Source organism: Ailuropoda melanoleuca, chromosome 8 (assembly GCF_002007445.2).
Source record: "Ailuropoda melanoleuca isolate Jingjing chromosome 8, ASM200744v2, whole genome shotgun sequence".
In the NCBI taxonomy this organism is placed as follows: Eukaryota; Metazoa; Chordata; class Mammalia; order Carnivora; family Ursidae; genus Ailuropoda; species Ailuropoda melanoleuca.
Window position 1 is genome coordinate 126,680,816 of NC_048225.1, and position 18,768 is coordinate 126,699,583.

At 48.7% G+C, this 18,768-nt stretch overlaps 1 protein-coding gene across 5 annotated transcripts in view; it reads left to right on the forward strand.

The window, feature by feature from the left end:
* The window catches only part of FCRL5 (Fc receptor like 5), a 33,574-nt gene that overhangs the window by 6,539 nt on the left and 8,267 nt on the right, over positions 1-18,768 (forward strand). For 2 of the 5 annotated variants that reach the window (XM_034667378.1, XM_034667375.1), the window contains exons 2-9: positions 2,083-2,103; positions 3,309-3,563; positions 5,554-5,805; positions 6,069-6,356; positions 7,877-8,155; positions 10,641-10,919; positions 16,167-16,445; positions 17,625-17,903. In XM_034667378.1, coding sequence (XP_034523269.1) covers positions 2,083-2,103; positions 3,309-3,563; positions 5,554-5,805; positions 6,069-6,356; positions 7,877-8,155; positions 10,641-10,919; positions 16,167-16,445; positions 17,625-17,903 — 1,932 coding nt within the window. The remainder of the gene's footprint in view (positions 1-2,082; positions 2,104-3,308; positions 3,564-5,553; positions 5,806-6,068; positions 6,357-7,876; positions 8,156-10,640; positions 10,920-16,166; positions 16,446-17,624; positions 17,904-18,768) is intronic. The other 3 variants (XM_034667376.1, XM_034667377.1, XM_034667379.1) reach the window with 3 other exon arrangements.

Consider the following 18,768-nt stretch of genomic DNA (forward strand, 5'->3'; position numbering starts at 1 on the left):
TCAATCCATACATATAAATGGGTTTGTTTTTACCAAAGTTGAAATTATTAGAATAACATATATTTATTCACTTAAGAAAAATTTTAGTAACATTTATGCACAGCACTGTCCTAGGTGCTGAGAATGATGAGAAAGCATGGGAGGCAGCATTTCTGTACTTAGGAAGCTCATGATATAAAAGGGCTTCCATCTAGTCCAGTGTACAAGAAACATCCCAGTTAAATAATTGTTCAAAGTTACCAGTGATGGTGCAAGCAAAGAATAAACTATACGCCAAGGAGCTGGTAATGACTTCGTGAAGAGAGGAAGTGTAGGAGCTGGAGGGGACAGGGATGGAGTGGGGCACAATGTAAGAAAAAAGACCCCATGGAAGCTGCATGAAACACTGCAGAGATAGGAAACACATCCCCTTGTGGTACGAACACAAAAGGGCAGGATGAGCCAGGAGCACACGCTCTGGGACCAAACAGGATGTGCTCAAACGAATGGTTCAAAACTCCATTCTGCCTACTAGGTGCTTGGACCAGTTTATGGCCTGTAAATGGGGATAATCATAGGATTTACTTCATAGGGATATTGACAAGATTGCATAAAATAATATATGTGAAAGTCTACCACATGGGAAACACTCAGAGAAGTTTTAGCTACATTTAAAATAACACAGATTCCATGGTGACCAAGGTATTTGGCTAATGACAAATAATCCATCGCTTTCTGTAAAATACTTAGGTTTGGATTACTTCTCCATCACCCTCATGTCGACAGGGACAATATCTCTCTTGCTTACTGATGGATTTGCTTTGCCCTATCCAGTCCCTGGCATATAGATGACATTTCAAAAATCTGTGTTGAATAAACCAAAACTGCCCCTCACCTGAAATGTCTAAGCAATTTATAAACTTGCTAATTTTGCCTCCTCTGTCTTTCTATTACCCATTTCTCAAGCCAGTATCCTCCTATCTGTATTTACTGACCTAGTTACTTAATTTGTTACTCAATAAATAAATATTCAATAAATATTTATGGAATATCTCCTATATGCCAGGCACTGTTATAGGTGCATTGGGGGAGGGCATATGATGAATGTAAGAAGTTCCTGTTCCCAAAGAACTTCTGTTTTAGAGAAGGGAAAGTAAAAGAAGTAAATAAGAAAACAATTTTGGATAAATACTCTGAAGAAAATTTAACATTATCATCTCTTGTCCTGCCTTCTAATCAGTGTCTCTGCTTCACATCTGGTCTCACTGATGTCTTCCCACTGTCATAATGCTCCATCTGAGTTTCAAATTCTAACTTTGTCACTCTACTTGAAGACTTTCTGTGCCTCTCGGTTATAATAATAAAGCTGTAGCTTTTATAATAAAACCATAGCTACTTATCACCCATGACATGAGCCCTGAATACCTCTCTCACCTGATTCCCCCTCATTCCCTACTTTCCAGAGCTCCATCTTAACCTCTGAACACCAGTGCAATTTCTTCACTTCTGTGCCCTTCCTGTCTCTATTACCCTCTCCATCACCTCTTGCCGCGCACAGACTCCTTTGCCTGGCTGACTCCCATGTGTTCATTCAGTTTTCTCAAGCATCACTCTTTCAGGTACGTGTCAGAGCCCAGACCCCTCACCACGCACTCACACACACTCCACAGTGGCAAGGGTGGTCCTTCTGCCCACAAGCTGTGTACTTCTACCGCACTTACGTTCTGTATTTATATAATTTTGTAATTATTATTATAAATTATAAAAAATTATAATTTTAAAAATTTAAAAATTTAAAATTATAATTATAAAAAATATAATTCTGTAATTATATAATTTTGCTTCATGTTTCTGCTTCCACCTTCAGTCAACTTCTTACCAGCAGACACCATTTTTGGTCATCTTAGAAGTCCAAGCACAATGACTACTATATAGAGAGACATCTGAAAAATGTCTATTAAATTTTTAAAAAATCAGTTTCTAATAGAAGAAATAATAAATGGATAGAAAAAAACAGGCATTACTTTTGAAAAGCCAAAGTATCCTTGCTCTGTGTTCATCTCTGGTTCTTTCTTTTCTTTTTTTTTTTTTTTTTTTTTGCAGGTCCTGTCAGTGGACAATTTGGTGAGTTCTCCTTTCTTTTGCTCTTCAGTGTCCCTGGATAAGAGTGTCCCCCTAATAAATATGAGGCATTTGCAATGGCTGTAAGAGGATCTCTAATACCTTCTGTTCTTGCTGAGGCCAAAAGGGAAGTGTTATGTGGTCTACTGGCATCACCCAATGGCTAGGATAGCCACGTGGGTACCCTCTGACTCTCTCTGGAAGAACTGACAAAGGCACAAGCAGCTCCTGGCCCTGCACTTATCCCTATTGCCGATGGACCCCGCCCCCCTTGACCTGGCAGGACATCTTCAACTCCATGGTAAACATGCAGGACTTGGAATAGGGTTTTCTCCAATCAGCAAGCTGGAAAAACTTCTCTCATAACATCACACTGTGAAGATACCAGCAGGAATATTACATTCTCTGTAGTTTGAGAAGTAAAATCCCCTAGGAAATGTGTGGAGAACAGAAGAACATCCAAAAATTGGGCCCTTTAAAGGAAGAAATGTAAAAAAGAAGAGATTGGAGGAGAAGAAATGTAATCTGTATCACACATTTTCTTAGTTCTGACTCTTATCGCAGCTCTTCTGGTCAGAGAGTGGCCCATGAATAGCGAAGAAGATCTATCTCCTCTCTCCTTGACCAAAATCAGCTGACCTAGGATTTCATCCTTCTCTGGGTGACTTCTGGATTCCAGCGAATGACTGGTCCATTCCTTGCTCTTCCACAATTAGCTATGATGAGAGTTTCTGGGCATCTGAATCATCATCTATGAAATTAAAATGTTAAAAAAGTTAATCTCTCAAGCTTTACTTGGTGTCAAAATCTTCAGAAAATATGATTTATCCTTTTAGGAAAGTGAAAACCTGTGATTTACACAATTCCTTGGGAGGTTCTTATGAGTTCGTGAACATGATGAAGTGGTAGGGCAGGGGTGGCTTTCTCTAGGATCCACACCAGACTAACTAGCCATTTCTCCCACTGGCATTTGGCAGCAAACTCTGCTGGTAGTGCTTTCTTGAAATCATTTCGGTCATTGCCATCCCTGAGCAACCATTCTCCCCTTGGGGGGGTCCTGTCAACAAACAGCCTTGAGCAATCACTGACCTTCCCAGATGGCTTCCTTGGGGATTCTCCAAAGCCTGGTCCTTGGGTCTGTCCCACACAGACGACTTGGTTGGGACCACAGGAGTCTCTATCTCAGACTCTGTCTCTTCCCTCCTCAGCAGCCACATCCAAACCCGTGATTTCCCTCCATCCTCCATGGACCATCATCTTCAAAGGAGAGGCCGTGACTCTGACTTGCCACGAATCTCACTTCCATGCAGCAGAGGACAAAAAATGGTACCGGTGGTACCTTGGGACAGAAATACTACGTGAAATCCCAGGAAACACCATCCAGGTCTATGATTCTGGAGAATACAGATGCCAGATCCACAACTCGCCCCTAAGTGATGGTGTGAGCTTGACTTTTTCTTCAGGTGAGAAAAAAGTGAAAGAAATAAAAACTTTAGGAACCATACAGTTACGCAGAACCTGCCCTATAGTTACTGAATCAAAATCTATACAGATAGGATGCAGGTAAAAAGAAATTTTTAAAAATTTTTTACTTAAATTCAATTTAGTTAGAATATATAGTATTATTGGTTTCAGGGGTAGAATTTAGTGATTCATCAGTTGCATATAACACCCAGTGCTTATGAAATCAAGTGCCCTCCTTAATGTCTATCACCCAATTACTCCTTCCCTGTCCAGCAGCCCTCACTTTGTTTCCTAGGGGTCAGCATCTCTTATGGTTCACCTCCCTCTCTATTTTCATCTTATTTTATATTTTCTTCCCTTCCCCTATGTTCATCGTTTTGTTTCTTAACTTCCACATATGAGCGAAATCATATGGTATTTGTCTTTCTCAGACTGACTTATTTCATTTAGCACAAGTTCCATCACATCATTGCAAATGGCAAGATTTCATTCTTTTTGATGGCTGAGTAATATTCCACAGTATATATGGACCACATCTTCTTAATCCATTCATCTGTCAATGGACATCTGGGCTCTTTCCATAGTTTGGCTATTGTGGACATTGCTGCTATAAACATTGGTGTGTGTGTGACTTAGGTAAAAGGAAATTTGAGAAGTAATTTATTTGAATGGTTTCTGAATCTATGTATAATTTTAAGCTTATAAGATTTACTTGGAAGGGCTGCCTGGGTGGCTCAGTCAGTTAAGCGTCTGACTTCAGCTCAGGTCATGATCCCAGGGTTTTGGGATTGAGCCCCGCGTGGGGCTCCCTGCTCAGCTGGGGGTCTGTTTCTCCCTCTCCCTCTGCAGCTACGCCCTGCCCCCGGCCCCACTAGCGCTCTTTTTCTCTCTCAGATAAATAAATAAAATATTTTTTTTAAAAAAAGATTTACTTGGAATAATAAGCAACATGAGAATTTTTCAGACAGACAGACAAACAGGAAGACAGATCAAGGTACAACTGACCCATGAACAACACGGGTATGAACTATACAGATCCGCTTACATGCAGTTGTTTTTACAGGACAGAGCTGAAAATGTATTTTCTCTTCCTAATGATTTTCCTAACAACATTTCCCTCTAGTTTACTTTGTTATAAGAATGTAGTCTATAATACAGAGAACATACAATTGACTGTTCATGTTACCAGTAAGGCTTCCAGTACGGCTGGCTATTGGTAGTTAGGTCTTGGGGGAGTCTAAAAGTTACACTCCAATTTTCCACTGCTTGGAGGATACATGCCCCATCCTCACATTGAGCAAGGGTCAACTGTATACAGAAAGCAAGAGAGAAGGAAGAAACATTTCCCTTTTTTTCTGTGCCCAAAAGCCACCTGTTTTGAATTTGAAGCGATTATAATGCTGTTTGCTTTCACGAACAAGGAAGCAGTGTTGTAACAAGGAGCAAATAAGATGCTTATCCTCTTTGAACTGGCAATTCTCTTCCTAAGAATTTATCTACTGAAATCATAGATATGCACCCCCAACTGAAGGAACTCAAATGATCAAGAAAAGGAAACTCACTAAGTAAATTACATCATGTCACATTGAAGGAAAACTTGGAGGCCATTAGAAGTCAGGTTCGATAATTATATTGATGGCAAAGAAAAGTGTTGATAGCACAGTAACTGAAGGAGCAAGTTATCAAATATATAAATACTGTTCCAATTTCATAAAGAGAACACAGTACACACACACTCTCACGAACTTGCACACGGAAAAGAGCACCAGAAAAGTACACGCCCGAGAAGAGAGTTTTTACTTACCTTTCTACTTTCCAAGTTTTCTCAGGGCATATGTGTTCATTTTGAAATCAGAAAAAAAGGAATTATAATTATTTTATGCATTCTTTTCCCCCCACCCTCAATCCTGTAAAATCTGTTCGAAATACTAATGAGAAGAAGGGAGATCCATGGAGGGGACCAAATGACCGGCCTCGCATTTCTTGCAGCTAAACTGATCCTGCAGGCTCCCCGTTCCGTGTTTGAAGGTGACTCCGTGACTCTGATGTGCCGAACAAAGAGAAACGTAACACTGACCAGAACCCTGTACAAGAATAATAAGGCACTGATGGGCCTTGATAAAAACTTCAGCTTCCACATTAAACACTCAAGTCTGAAGGATAATGGAGAATATCGCTGTACTGGATTTGAGGCCCCTTGTTGCTCTGTTTCTTCAAACACAATCAAAATCCAAGTCCAAGGTAAAGCCTTCATTAGCAGTGAGAAGGGTTCATGGGAAGGAAGGTCCGTGAGGTGGTCGAGGGTGAGAAGGGTGGGCTGGGCTATCACCGAACCTCAGGGCTCATTCCTGCCAGAATCAGAGAACGTGCAAGAGTGCTTTGAGCTGAAGAGTGTTGGGGTCGTGTCACCCCCATTGCCCGCTCCGCTCACAGCTGTGGCAGAAGAGCTGTGTTTCTCCCCAGAGCAGCTCAGGCCTCAGGCCTGTTGTGATTCTTCTCTCTAGAGCTGTTTCCACGTCCCGTGCTGAGGGCCCACCCCTCCCCGGCCACCCCCGGGTACCCAGTGAGCCTGACCTGTGAGACCCAGCTCCCTCCTCAGAAGTCAGACGTCCAGCTGCAGTTCGGCTTCTTCAGAGACGGCCAGTGCTTGGTGTCAGGCTCAGAGAACTTGCTGAAAATCTCAATCCCTTCCATTATGGGAAGCAAAGACCCACCGTATTACTGGTGCGAGGCATGGACGGTGACCCCCAGTGTCCACAAAGAGAGCCAGAAACTCCAGATACCCTTGCAGAGTAAGTGCGGGCAGGTGCTGAGATTTGCAGGGAAGAGCCCGGCGGAGCCGCCCATCAGCCCTCGATTGTCCCGTCCATCAATAAAAGCCCCGCCACCTCTGGCTCCAGTCCTCTTCCTGCTACCCAGCCCAGCTCTCCCTTTCCCTGCTTCCTGCTGCTTCCCCAAGTGGCCTGCACGCCTCTGCTCGGCTGCCTCACCTAAACACCACAGACTGCACGGCTTACAAAACAGAGCTGTATTCTCTCAGAGTTCTGGGGGCGACAGGTCCAAGATCGAGGTGTCTGAAGAGAGCTCATCTGTCCTGCAGTTGGCCACCTTCCCGCTGTGTCCTTACCCAGCCTCGTTCCTCTGGTTCCTCCTCCTCTCCGACGATTCCAGTCATTGAGATTAGGGTCCCACCCTATAGCCTCCTTTAGCCTTAATGATCCCCTCAAAGACCCCATCTCCAAATAACCCACACTGGGGGTTACGGCTTCAACATATGCATTTCCAGGGAACAGAGTTCAGCTGATAACACATCCTGATGTCTCCACTGGCTCCCAGATCTTTGAACACATGTCTGTCTTTTGCAGGCCTCACGGTTTGCCCAGCCTGGGACCATCACACCCCTCAGTGTGTCTGCAGCGTATCTCCCTCCCTCTCCCTCCTTTTTCCTCTCCCTCTCTCTCCCTCTAGCCCTTCTTCCGTCTCCCTCTCTCTCTCTCCCTCCCTCTCCTTTTCTCTCTCTTTCCCTCCCTTCCTGTCTGTCTCCCTCTATCTCCCCCAGGGATATGGAGGTGTCTCTTTTGCAATTATCAGTTAATTGTTGACAGTAACCTATAGGCATCCCCTGATGGGATACAGAGATGGGTAATAGCATCATGGTTACTCCACAGATATGGCCGGGTGCAGAGAACTGCAGACCCCATCTCTCCTTCACCCGTGCGCTCAAGGTCGTGAAAGGTCACAGCTTCTACAGAGGCGTCCCCGTACTCAGGGCCAACTCCAGCCCATTCCCAAGAAGACATGGGATTCGGCACTGGGACCAGGGCTCAGGAGGCAGACGGAGGTTCTGGCTGGTTCTGGAAACAGCCTGCTGAGTGGCTGCCCACTGGCCTCTGAGCTTCTTCCTGGCTCTGTTCTTTCATCTGGAAACAGAGGGGGTCAGGCTGGGTGCAGAGGAGAAGGTCCTAGAAGAGTGTACGAATCTGGAAGGAAGAAGGGTGAAGGGCAGATCCCCGAGTCCAGCCCCAGTGAGTGCAGAAGCAGAAAACAGGCACAGAGGGAAAGACCCCTTGACTTGGGCGAGGGAAGGGCGGGACTCCCAGGGTCACAGGCAGGAGGGAGGAACAGGTAAGGCAGCAAAATAAGGAACTTCTTACCCAAGAGCGTCACTTACACTGGGACATAGGACTGAGGCCTCCTAACAAGGACAGCGGGTGACGGGGAATGGAAAGGCCAGCGTAGAGGGCAAGGGCTGGGACCAGCCAGTGATGGGAACAGGCAGAAGCACCTGCTGACTGATGTTTCTCTCCCTCAGTCCCCGTGTCTCGTCCTGTCCTCACCGTCAGCCCTCCTGGGGCCCACGCGGTTGAGGGACACATGGTGACCCTTCACTGTCAAGCCCAGAGAGGTTCGCCCCGCATCGTGTACCAGTTTTATCACGGAGATGTCCCCCTGGGGCGCAGCTCGGCCCCCTCTGAGGGAGGGGCGTCCTTCAGCCTCACTCTGACTGCAGAGCACTCTGGGACCTACTCCTGCACCGCGGACAACGGCCTGGGTGTCCAGCGCAGCCAGCCGGTGGTCCTGTCTGTCACTGGTGAGCCCCGGCAGTCAGTCCCCCATTCCTGGACTCGCTCCCCACAAGCCATCTGGAAGCGTGTCCCCACCTTCCAGGGCCTCTGTCTCCTCCTCGGCCAACCTGATGCCCTTGGAGCCTCCTGGCTCACGGGACGGCTGTCCGCCTCTCTGGGCCTCGCCACTGGCACAGGGCAGGTGCCATCGCAGCTGTCTGCGTAGCGGCCTCCCGCCCGGCCCCCGACCCCTGAAGAGCCAGCTGTTTTCCCCCTTCTCACCACTTGTCCTGTGAATCCCCAGATGCCCAATGTTCTCAGAAATGACAGAACAGTCCCCAGGGGCCCACAGGTGTTTCTTATCCCTTTAACACCACGTGTTGATCACAACTTGGTCCAGAGCCAAGAAAGACACACAGCCAGAGGCAGGACACGAGGTCCTCACCAGACGCCCCTCCTGCTCAGGCACATCTGGTCTGACAGGCTGTGGGGCCAGGTGGGCACCGGGGGGCAGGGGTGCAGGCAGGGCAGGGGGCTGGGGAGCAGAGATGGCTCTGCCTGCCCACGGGCTTCAGGCCCCGAGGCCACAAAGGCGGGTGTCCAAGTAACGAAATGGAAGTTGTTGCTGTTGAGCCTTGAGTCTCAGTGCTGTGCTGTCTACGGAGAACAGATTTCAGGCACAGTTTGGGGGTGGGGGGACTGCAGGGTGTGGCCCCGTACTGCTGCGGAGTCCAGTCTTGGCTCAGGACTGGAGCAGACTCAGTTTCCTCATCTGTAGGAAAAACACAGCCAGCCTGGAGACAAGCCAGAATCCAGCCCTTCCCACAGCTGATGCACAAAGGGTTATAAGGAAATGGACCCGGGAGTCCTGTGGGAGGCGTCAGATGAAAGACACAGAGACATTGTGGCTCTGATATCCAGAGGACCGAAGACATGGGGCAGTGGCATCACCATGAACGCCCTCCACTGCGTAAGGCTCTGCGTGACAGCGCCCCTGTCCGCCGGAGGATGAAGGGCGTGCGTGTCCTATGTGCCGACTGCACTCCATCCACAGAGGCCTCAGACTAGCCCGCGCGGCCTGTACACACAGTTCTGGGGTCGAGCAGAAGGTGTGGCCCAGCAATGGCGCAAGCACCAGTCCAAGGGCTATGAGTTCCTGGAGGCTGTAGGTGCAGAAGGGGCACCCCGATCTCTGCTGTGCCCTGAGAGGATTCTAGGGGAGTCTGCACGCAAGCTGATGGCTGGACGGCATGTCAGGGGAAGCAGGGAAGGCAAGGCAGAGGCTGTGGTCCAGGCAGGGGCAGACGCTGAAGGCATGCGGGAAGGAGGGAAATGGTCCAGGACCAGGACCTGGGAATGCCTCAGACCCACGCCTAGGGCTTGGGCCTCATCCTAAATGGAGCTCTGGGGTCTGCAAACCGTTTCACACTCCGGCTGTGGGTGAGAAGGGATGGCAGAAAAGACCGTCTGGAGAGCAGCCAGGAGCAGAGCAGAGGCCCCAGAAGAGAGGCCAGTCAGGACCCCAGGCCAGCCCCGTGGAGGGGGAAGGCCCCCGAGGACTGTGGCTGGCAGGAGAGGCGCCGTGTCCGTGTGTCTCACAGAAAGCTAGGGAAGAGCCCCTTTAAGCAGAAGACGGGCCAGTTCAGACAAAGCAGAGCCGAGCGCTGGTGAGAGGCGAGAACTGAGTCACCACCCCTGAGTTCAGCCACAAAGCACTGAATGCAGAAGCAGAAGGATACGAAGGAGACCAGAGTCCCTGGGTGTGCCTGCTGCCTCGCCACTTACCGCGTGGGGCCTCAGCTTCCTCTTCTGTAGAAGGGGGGCGATAACAGCACCTGCCCCAGAGGATGGATAATTCAGTAAGTGTCTGCATGCCTGAGCTTACAATTATATATGACAAACACACACACACCAGCCCCACGCACAGAAACCCTGCGTCATCATTATACTCACGAACGTGGAAAATCAACTTTATTGGATGGGGATAAAAAGCAGGTCTCGACGCACAAAAAAAATAAATAAATAAGTGAGAGGCAAAGAAGCAGAGACAGTAAATGTAACCCCTTCTTTCAGAGACCCGTCCTCAGAACCAGGGAGGAAGGCACAATGGGGAAGGGTAAACGCACATCTGCCGGGTTTGTTTTGTGGATTCTCTCGTGTGGAGAGGATGAAGCCATCTAAATGGAACTTGGAAGAGGCCGGTGGAGCCCAAGCATCTGCATCTGAGACAGAGGCAGCTGGGGTCCCGGGGGAAGGAGGAGGACCCCCCCGCCGGAGAGCGGAGGGGCAGGTCTCCCAGGGTCACAGGCAGGAGGGAGGAACAGGTAAGGCAGCAAAATAAGGAACTTCTTACCCAAGAGCGTCACTTACACTGGGACATAGGACTGAGGCCTCCTAACAAGGACAGCGGGTGACGGGGAATGGAAAGGCCAGCGTAGAGGGCAAGGGCTGGGACCAGCCAGTGATGGGAACAGGCAGAAGCACCTGCTGACTGATGTTTCTCTCCCTCAGTCCCCGTGTCTCGTCCTGTCCTCACCGTCAGCCCTCCTGGGGCCCGCGTGGTTGAGGGACACATGGTGACCCTTCACTGTCAAGCCCAGAGAGGTTCGCCCCGCATCGTGTACCAGTTTTATCACGGAGACGTCCCCTTGGGGCGCAGCTCGGCCCCCTCTGAGGGAGGGGCGTCCTTCAGCCTCACTCTGACTGCAGAGCGCTCTGGGACCTATTCCTGCACCGCGGACAATGGCTTCAGCCCCCAGCGCAGCAATGCCAAGAGCTTGTCTGTCACAGGTAAGCCCTGGATTCCTGCCGGTCACTCATCTCCGACTCTTTTGTCCCTATTTTACAGAAGAGGAAACAGGCCCCACGCGGTAAGTGGCGAGGCAGCAGGGACACCTAGGGACTCTGTTCCTGTTCTCATCCTTCTGCTTCTGCTTTCAGCGCTTTGTGGCTGAACTCAGGGAGGTGACTCAGTTCTCGCCTCTCACACTGAGCCCTTCAGGAGTCTGCATGTACCCTCCAGGCTCTGCCCCCCTGACCTGGTGCCCGCTAGGGGCTCCTGTCCCTGAGAACCAGAGGCCTGCAGGCCTCAGCCCTCACCCAGCCCTGGCTCAGCCAGACCCCTAGATGCTCAGCGTACTCCCCAGCTTTTGCCAGACGAAGGCATTCCCTCAGAATATTTTCTCATGCCCTGTAGGTTCAGGCCCCAGCACAGTTTTTCTTAACCCAGTGCACAGAAGCATCTCCTGCTTTCCCCACTGACACGTGTTCTCACGTCGCCGCAAGCACAGTCACATGGACAAGTCGCAGGCGAGCCCTCAGTTTCTCTGGACGTCCTAAGCGGTTCAAGAGCTCACAGTAGGATCGATGAGGGGAGGAGGAGTGGCTTTCTGGAGTTTTCCGTGATGCTTTGTCCTAATCCATTAAAATAAGTTTCATTTTACTATATTACAGTTTTTAAGTGTTGGAGTATGAGAGTATGACACACATCCAGAAAAGTATACAAATCAGGGTGTACAGCTCACGGTGACTCATGTAACCACCAAAACGGTGTCGTGTTTGGAGGGAAACTGCCTCTGTTTACACTGGGATCTTCGCTTACTAGAGAGTGAAAGTCCAGCTGTTGATCGGTTTGTCTGCTTTTACGAGAAGCAAAAGTATGACTGAAAGATCTTGACCGATCCAGTCCACATCACAAGGAAACAGAGACCCGGGTTGTCCCCAAGGGGGGAGGGCACGGACATCTAGGGTGTGAGAAAAACAAGAAAGATGACACTTGCAGACCCTGGGAAGAGCTGAGAGATGTCTCAGGATAGAACTTATTTCTCAAAAGCAAGTTATGTCGATACGCGACAGGCTAGAAGCGCCCATCACTGGATTCACAGGCCACCAGCTAGTTTCCTCGTGTCCCCACACAGCATCCCTGCTGCTCGTGACCACGCTGCACTCCATTCCCTCTCTCTCATGACTTCTCTTGACTCACAGCCTCTGCAACAGCCAGCGTCGACTGGTCATCTTCCAGGGGTGACCCCTTGCTCCATGTTCCATCCTCTGCCCCGCCTGCCAATGCTGGGGGCTCTCGCTGGTCTAACAGGGCGGGCAGCTTCGCCTCCAAGCCACCCCCCAGGCCACGGCAGTGCACGGCCCTCCTCTAGCCCAGCAAAGTACGGAGACAGCATGACACATAACAAAGTCTGTTTCAGAAAACGCTTGTTTTAGGGAACTGTATGCATGCACAGCACAGACTCTGGGGTTTCCTAGACAGAGCCAGCGTACCTGAAAAACGCTTGGGTCATCGGATCTGACTATGAGTCAGAAAACCTGAATTCTAGCTCTGGCTATGAACAGAGCTGGTTTGTAATTTGGGCAAAACATTTTAACTTTCTTTGTCTCACTGTTTTCACCTTATATTGCAAGTTAGAGAACAGAATAATTAGTGTCCCTCGCAGCCCCAGAGCTCTGTGATTTGAGTTGGAACAGGAACCCAAACACCAGGAATTCATGAAGCTCTGAAAGAAATGAAGTGAGGGGGAGAGTGAGAGGCACCAAAGCCCCAGAGAAGACAGCCAGGGAACGCGTGCGTGCTGTCACGCTGGGTTTGTCTACCTGCCCCAGCAAGGGAGAGCACCACCAGCCAAAGCCTCGGCCCCACTCACGCGGGAGCTGGGGGGGCACCCTGGGGGCTGTGGGAGCGGGGCGTAGTCAGAGTGGGAGTGCGGCTGCTGAGTGTGCAAACAGGCGACGTGCTGGTCTTAGGAACCCATGAGTCTGGGTACAGACGGTCTTTGGGCTTAGGGACCTGAAGGATCTCTGTTTCCTTAATAACCCCTGCTTTAGATCATGGAAATCAAGAATGACCGAAAGAAGACATTTCCCCAATATAAAGAGATGATTTAAGAAGTTTAAGTGTTCTGAGATCCAGATTCCAAAGCCAGAACCTAATCTATCTAGGAATGCCCCCCGTCCTAAGGCATCCTCCATCCCATTATCACGTTTTATTTTCTTCTCAAATTGGGCAATACCCAAAACCTCTTTATTTCCCGTTTCTTGTCTGCCTCCCTCCATACACGATATAAGCTTCCTGAGAAGGGAGCCAGATCCCCTGGGGTTTCCGCGACACTCCTGTGCCTTGTTGGAGTCTGGCACCGGACAGGCCCTCAGTCAGCGTTTACAATTCAATGAACAAGAAGTCTTTGAGGTAAGATGAGGAAGAGAAGAGCAGGAGGAGAACACCGATCTTTGCATCTGCTCATACAAGTCAGTGGAAGTTAAGAAGCCCTAGATTAGCAAACAAGTTGTCTGTGAGCCGAGTGGGAAGCTCCATGGGAAGGCAGGCAGATATTCGGAAAACAGTCTACTTTTTTGAGGGAATGTACCCCAAGGAAAAGGCAAAGAGATTTCATGGGAATGTGCTCTGATCTATCACCAGCCCTGAGTGACCGAAACACACACACACACACACACACACACACACAGCATTCTCAAGCAAATACAAGACTCTGAATATAACTTCATTCATTAAAGGATAAGTTATGAGCAAAAAGAAGCACAATATGGGAGTCTTTGCATCGATGCGTTTCAACTTATACAAGCGAAAGAAAGGACACATAATACATAAAATTGTTAAAAAGAAGAATTAATATAGAAACAAAAATAAACCCTACAAATGCTTCTAAATACTGTGCAGACAATTAAAGAAAATATGGGCTCCAGGAAAAAAAAAACTACAAAAAGGAATAAACAGGTTAAAGAAGAGACAATAAGACAATACAAGAGATTTTAAAAGTTGCCTAGCAGAGCTCAGAAGAAACACCAAAAAAAAAAAAAAAAAAACCCACAAAGCTATTTTGAAAATGAAATCCAAACTTGAAGCAGTAAGACGAGAATGTATACTCCTGGAAACCATTAATCAAATGAAGAACTGGTTTGAGAAAATAATACAGAATGCAAAGTAGAAATAGAAACATAGAAATAACGGCAACAAGACGAAAATGTAAAATACAGAGGTCGGACAGTGAAGACCGCCGAGTGGAATGTCTCCAAGTTAGGAAATCAACTGAGGAGAGAAATGAAACTCAACGATGTAATAAAAAATGTTCCTGAAGTGAAGAAAACTTGAATACATGGATGGAAAGACTTAGCCTAAGGAGGTTACTGATGTCTAGGTTAAACATCTATCTGTGTGCGTCCGTGTGTGCGTCCGTGTGTGCGTCCGTGTGTGCACATGCAAGTGTGATCACAGCAATAAGTACATAAATGCAGTCATCTCAGAACGAAAAAAAATATTAGACAGGTCTTAGACTTTCCACAGAATCGTTGCTAAGAGAGAGGAGTCACGTCCAGACTTGTACTTTCAATGGAGGAAAGAGAACCGAGAATTTTATACCAAATCCAAATGTCGTGCTCAGACACACAGGGACTCAGGGAACTTAGTATCCGTTAAAACTTCTTGAAAAATTACTTGATGACAAAATCCAGCCAACCAAAATAGGAATTGATACAAAGGACTCAAAATGGCTTCACTGGGACATAAAACGTATGCACTGAATCTCTGTGACGGCCACTTAGGAGCTCGGAAACAAGCTCATTACGAAGCCTCTCTCTGGACCAGTTAAACTTAGAATCTCTCAGATGTGGCCCATAATCGTTATCTTTCAACACATCCTTAGGGGAGAATATCGTACAGATAGGGCTGAAAACCACTGATTCAGAAATGAAAACAAAGGCTAATCAACTGTGAGAATTATGGTTACAGAAAGTGCCAAAAATGTTAAAAAAAAATATATGTAACTAAGGAAAGTCAGCTGGTCTAAGGGAGGAGAAGAAATAAAAAACCACAATTCTCTCGTGGTTGTGATTCTTATTTCGCAGTGGAGAACAAAAAAGAGTTGACTGGATACATTTTGAAACTTAACGACAGTTTCCAAATCTTCCATTTTGTCAACAATGTCTGAATCGTCCACGGGCAGTACCTTCTCGTTCACGGATTGTAGCTCACCGGCAGCCCCTGAAACACCCACTAGTAGCCCACAGGGTCGCATAGGCTGCGATGGGTGAGTTGTTCAGATGGAGTCACTGTAGAATGCAGGACTGGGGACAGAGAAGAAATAAATAACCCTCTGCACCTTCTGTGACTCTCACCGGTGAGAGTGTGGGAGCAGGGACTCCTATATTCCCTTAGTGCAAGTGCAAAAGCGCCCAAAGTGTTTGAGGAGCAATCAAGCAGAATATATGTGCATTTGAAATGTTCATGTTCCTCGTCGCAGAAATTCCACTTCTAAGAATTTATCCTAAGCGGTGCGCACACAGATGCGCCAGGACGGATACCCAGGACTGCTGGCCGTGGTGTTATCCGCAGGAGGACCACAGGGACATTCCCAGCCATGGGGGTTCCTTCAGTGACCTATGGTGAACCCATACATGGGGAGGCTTTGCGCTTGTTAAAATAATCGAGCAGTATTCACCCCAAATTATCAAACTGTAAATTTAGAAGAGTTGCATTTGCTGTGTATAAATTATAGCTCAGTATAAGTTGGTTTCTAAAGGTGGATGGGATAGACCTTTAAGAATGACGTGGAGGGGTGCCTTGGGTGGCACAGCGGTTAAGCGTCTGCCTTCGGCTCAGGGTGTGATCCCGGCGTTATGGGGTCGAGCCCCACATCAGGCTCCTCCGCTATGAGCCTGCTTCTTCCTCTCCCACTCCCCATTTGTGTTCCCTCTCTCGCTGGCTGTCTCTATCTGTCGAAAAAATAAATAAAATCTTTAAAAAAAAAAAAAAAGAATGACGCGGAAAGAGGCCCGTGATGTGCTGCTGAAGGGAAAACCAGGCTGCAGACCAGGATGTGTATGGCAACCCCGTGCCTGTGTGTGCATGTGCGTTTTTACGTGTTTATTTATGTGTTGGTGTGAAAGGGTGTTCTTACACATAGAAAAGATCTAGAAACTATCGCAAATAATCTACAGAGGTAATCTCTGAAAAATGAAAATCAAGGAACTATGAAAAGATACTGATGTCCACTAATTTATTTTTGCCCTCAGTCCCAGCATCACGCCCCGTCCTCATCCTCAGGACACCCGGGACCCGGGCCGTGGTGGGGGACGTGATGGAGCTTCGCTGTGAGGCCCACAGGGGCTCTCCCCCGATCCTGTACCGGTTTTATCATGAGAATGTCATCCTGGGGAGCAACTGGGCCCCCTCTGGAGGAGGAGTGTCCTTCAGCCTCTCTCTGACCGCAGAACATTCTGGAAACTATGCCTGTGAGGCCGACAATGGCCTGGGGGTCCAGCGCAGTGAGGCGGCCTCACTCAGTGTCACAGGTGAGTTGATGGTTCCGACTGCAGCACAACCGGGGACCTGCAGCACAACCAGGGACCCGCCATGCCCCCACCTTCCCCAGTAGCTGAGATTGGTGGTCCCACAGGACCCTTTGCACTGTGACATCGCAGCAGGCCTGCCGCCGACACAGCCTCCATCCGGGAGCTCTGGAGTCTGCATTTTCGGGAACTTGCACCTTCCCTTTGCTTGCTATGCACTTCCTGGAAGCAACACTAGCCACTGTGGCCAAAATTTCCCTAACATAGAAGCACAGGCTTTCAGGACGCAAACTACTTCCTTGTCAACAATGATCAGCAAGAAAGGAGATTGTAAAGGCAGCGTGTCTCACCTCAGAGGTGATTCAGGTGGGGTTCCCTCTGTCTGATAACCCATAAAAAGGTCACTCAAGCTCTCATTGTCCCTTCAGTTTCTCTCAGCTCGGGCTCCCAGCTGGAGCTCTGGCTGGAGGACTTCCCGACATCCTCTCCTGACTGCTTGCCTGTCCCTGTTGCGTTCAGCTACAGCCCCTGTGATGGGCTGACCTCCCCACCATGCCCCTTTCAGTGCAGGCTTGGCACCTCACCCATGGTCTTCCTCCCTACCCTGTGTTCTGCTGTCGTTCCAGGACTCTACCGTCCACGTGGCTGAGCCACTCAACACCGTGGCTTGTCGTCTCTTCCACATAAGCCAGCACTGCCACGTCCATGCGTGGCTCCAATAGCCTAACCACAGCCTCCTGTCCTACTTGCTCCTTCAGCCATTCCAATCCCACCTGCTCTCAGACCCCAGCAGAGCCCCAACTCACCAACACCTTACTCCCTCCCAGACACTCGGTGGCATCCCTGGCTGCATGAATAGTGGATCTCTCCTGTTCCTAGTTTTGATTACACCGATTTCTCCTTTACCCCAATTGTCTTTTGAGTTCTCAGAAGTCAATTTAATGTTTGTTTTCAGACTCCCCAAACACACGTGTCACTGCACACCCAGGGCCCAGGAGCCACACAGAGCACCACGCCAATGTCACTGTTTCTTCAGATCAGAACAAATTACAGCTGGGTTCTGAGTAATGTCACAAGGTCACTAAAAACTGAGGAAAACAGTTTCCAGTTTGAAAGGTCTTTCCTTTGGAAGAACATATTTAAACAGTAGAAACTGATGGTTAACTATTTTTCCTCCCTCAGTCCCAGCATCGCACCCTGTCCTCACCCTCAAGGCACCCAGGACCCGGGCCGTGGTGGGGGACATGATGGAGCTTCGCTGTGAGGCCCAGAGGGGCTCTCCCCCGATCCTGTACCAGTTTTATCACGAGGATGTCATCCTGGGGAACACCTTAGACCCCTCTGGAGGAGGAGCGTCCTTCAACCTCTCTCTGACCGCAGAACATTCTGGAAACTACTCCTGTGAGGCCGACAATGGCCTGGGGCCCCAGCGCAGCAAGGCGGTGCCACTCAGCGTCACAGGTGGGTTGGTCCTGCCCACAAGCAGCACAACCAAGCATGGCAAGCCCGCCTTCTCTCCCCAGCAGCCAGAGTGGAGCTCCCGCACCCCCACTGCTGGTGTGACGGCCAAGCCCCGGGGACTTCCTGCAGGCAGAAAGCCCATTTGCAAGTCAAGGTCCCTCTTCCCGTGTGGGACCAAAACTCTTCACTAAAAATGCAAAGGCTTTTTAGACCATAGACTATATACTGATCTGTAATTACGATTACTGAAAGGGATATTAAGAAATTTTGAGTATGTGTCTCTCTGCTCCAAAAAAGATTTGGCCATTCCTGGTCTGGGTTTCTCTCTCTTTGACCCCTGCAAGCCTCTATTCTTGTGCTTCTTTTATTACTAGGAATATAAATATGCCTCAAACTTCCATATTAAAAACTCTATATAACATCAACTCTGTGCGTAGCCTTTCAGGAAACACAACCAATCCTGTTTACAAAGTGATTCTTAAAGCAATGGGGGCACAGGAAACCAGCACAGAGAGGAGAAAGCAGGATGGCATGGATGGAATCAGCCAGCCCGCCACCAAATTCCTCCATTCTCTATGCTGCCCTCTGACCTCTCACTATTAAGTATTACATCCAAAGGAAAGCTGCTTCCTGTGAGCTCTGAACCTGTTCTGATGGTCCATACTGGCTGGCCAAACCCCCAAACTCCTGTTTAGGGAGAACTGGGGTATAGCAAAAGTATGCTAAGGGCAGTTGAGATGAATGTTCTGGTCATCAACGTCATCATCACCATCACCACGACCATCATAATCATCACTATCACCATCATCACCACCACCACCATCATCACCACCACCATCACCACCACCACCCATCACCACCACCA